Source organism: Canis aureus, chromosome 18 (genome assembly GCF_053574225.1).
Source record: "Canis aureus isolate CA01 chromosome 18, VMU_Caureus_v.1.0, whole genome shotgun sequence".
Taxonomy (NCBI): Eukaryota; Metazoa; Chordata; class Mammalia; order Carnivora; family Canidae; genus Canis; species Canis aureus.
In genome coordinates, this window is record NC_135628.1 from 59,621,991 (window position 1) to 59,623,977 (window position 1,987).

At 39.2% G+C, this 1,987-nt stretch overlaps 1 protein-coding gene across 1 annotated transcript; it reads right to left on the reverse strand.

Annotated features, from left to right (window-relative positions):
• Positions 1-786: 786 nt before the first annotated feature.
• On the reverse strand, positions 787-1,725 carry LOC144288420 (olfactory receptor 2T27-like). Its single transcript, XM_077855923.1, has one exon. It carries the CDS (start codon positions 1,723-1,725, stop codon positions 787-789), a length of 939 nt encoding a protein of 312 aa, XP_077712049.1.
• Between the last annotated feature and the right edge of the window lie 262 nt (positions 1,726-1,987).

Sequence of the window (1,987 nt, forward strand, 5' to 3'; positions counted from 1 at the left end):
AGTGGCAGAAAGTCACTAGAAATGAAAAAAAATCAAATTCATTCCAATGATTAAGCCTCCAAATAACTATTTCCATCATCTAATATAATTATCTATTCTTAAAAATAAAGAGTCAAAACAAAAAATAGTCTTGTTTATATAGATTCTTTTCGATAATTGGGAAATTTCATAAAATAATTTAAATTTTAAATAGAAGAAAAAAATATTTAAAATAGAATAAATTAATTGACTTTTGTTTAGGTATAGTCTATTCATTTAAAAGATTGGAAGCCAAGAAAGCAATTTAATTCTTATCTTAACTTATAGATCTATGGAAAATGTACCATCCATAGACTTTCTGTGGTGATTGGCCTATTTCAAGGATCAAAATTGGCATACCTGCCTTTGTAGTTGAAAAAGGTATCATTAACCAGTTCTTTTTTTGCTTAAAAGGAACATCATCATCATTACCATCACTATCTCCAACAACTTAAGTACCAGCACTCCAACTACATTATCATCACATTTACCACCACCATCATCACCACCATCAATCATCATCAACCCTGGAGTGCCTAATTCCTGGAGGCTCACAATCTGAGAATGTGGGTCTAACATTCTTAAAGAAACATGAAGAAGTATATTTCACCAGATTTTTGTATATATAGACTGAATCCCTAAAGCCAGTGGTCCCATTGCAATTTGAAGCATGGAAAGATCAGAACTAGGACCTGACTAGAGTAAGACTAAGCAAGACTGACTTAGACTGAAATAGAGATAGATAGTAATTGACATTCATCTTATGGTCTAATGTGAGGTTAGGCAGCGTCCCAACATGTTTCTCAGAACACCCACTACATCCTTGTTCCTCAGACTATATATAAGGGGGTTCATCATGGGGGTGAGGATGGCACCAAGCATAAAGAGAACCTGGTCCAGCTTGGGACTGTGGTAAGAACTGGGCCTCATGTAAACCAGCATCGCTGGACCAAAGTAGAGGCTCACCACAGTCAGGTGGGAAGAACATGTGGCCAGGGCTTTATTCCTGCCCTCCAGGGAGTTCATGCGGAGGACAGAAAGGAAGATGAGAGTATAAGAAGACAGGATAAAGGACAAAGGGATGAGGAGCACCACAATGCTTGTCATTACTACAGCCTTCTCATAGGCAGAGATGTCCTCACAGGCCAATTTTAGGATAGCCATGACCTCGCAGAGGAAATGGGAAATCTCTCTGGAACCGCAGATGGGGAAATGCATAGCATATGCTGTGTGCATGAGTGATATAAGGGCACCTCCAGCCCAGGAGACAGTAGCCATTTGCAGACATACTTTCTGGCTCATGATCAGGGTATATCTCAGAGGTTTGCAGATGGCCACATAACGGTCAAAGGCCATAAGGGTTATGATAATACACTCAGCAATTCCTACAGTCAGGAAGAAAAATATCTGAGTACCACAGGCCACCTGTGATATAGTCCTCTTCACTGAGAAGAAGTCACTTGCCATCTTGGGTACAGTGCTAGAGATTAATGTCAGGTCCATGAGAGCCAGTTGGCTAAGCAGAAAGTACATGGGTGTATGGAGGTGAGAATCCACCCAGATCAGAAGTATAAGGATGGAATTTGTGGTGAGAGCTACAGTGTAGATCAGAAGGATGACAGAGACAAGGAGGTTGATGTGTTTTATACCAGGAAAGAGGCCCAAGAGGATAAAATCTGTACTTGAAGACTCATTTCTTTTATCCATGTCTTTATCTTGTTAGAAGTAATCGACCCTAGAAACAAGCCAGATTTAGAAAAATCACAAAGATTTATTGGATTATGTTCCCCTAAGCTCTTTATTACTCTTATCAGCATCAGAAGGCTGTGATATTTCTGCAAATTACAGCATTTTAACAAATTTCATGACTAAGTAGACTATCTCATGCCCCCATCTTCACAGAACAAATTGCCACCATTTGGGACAGTTAATGTCTAAATTGCATCTAATAGCAGTTGTTCAGAGGGAA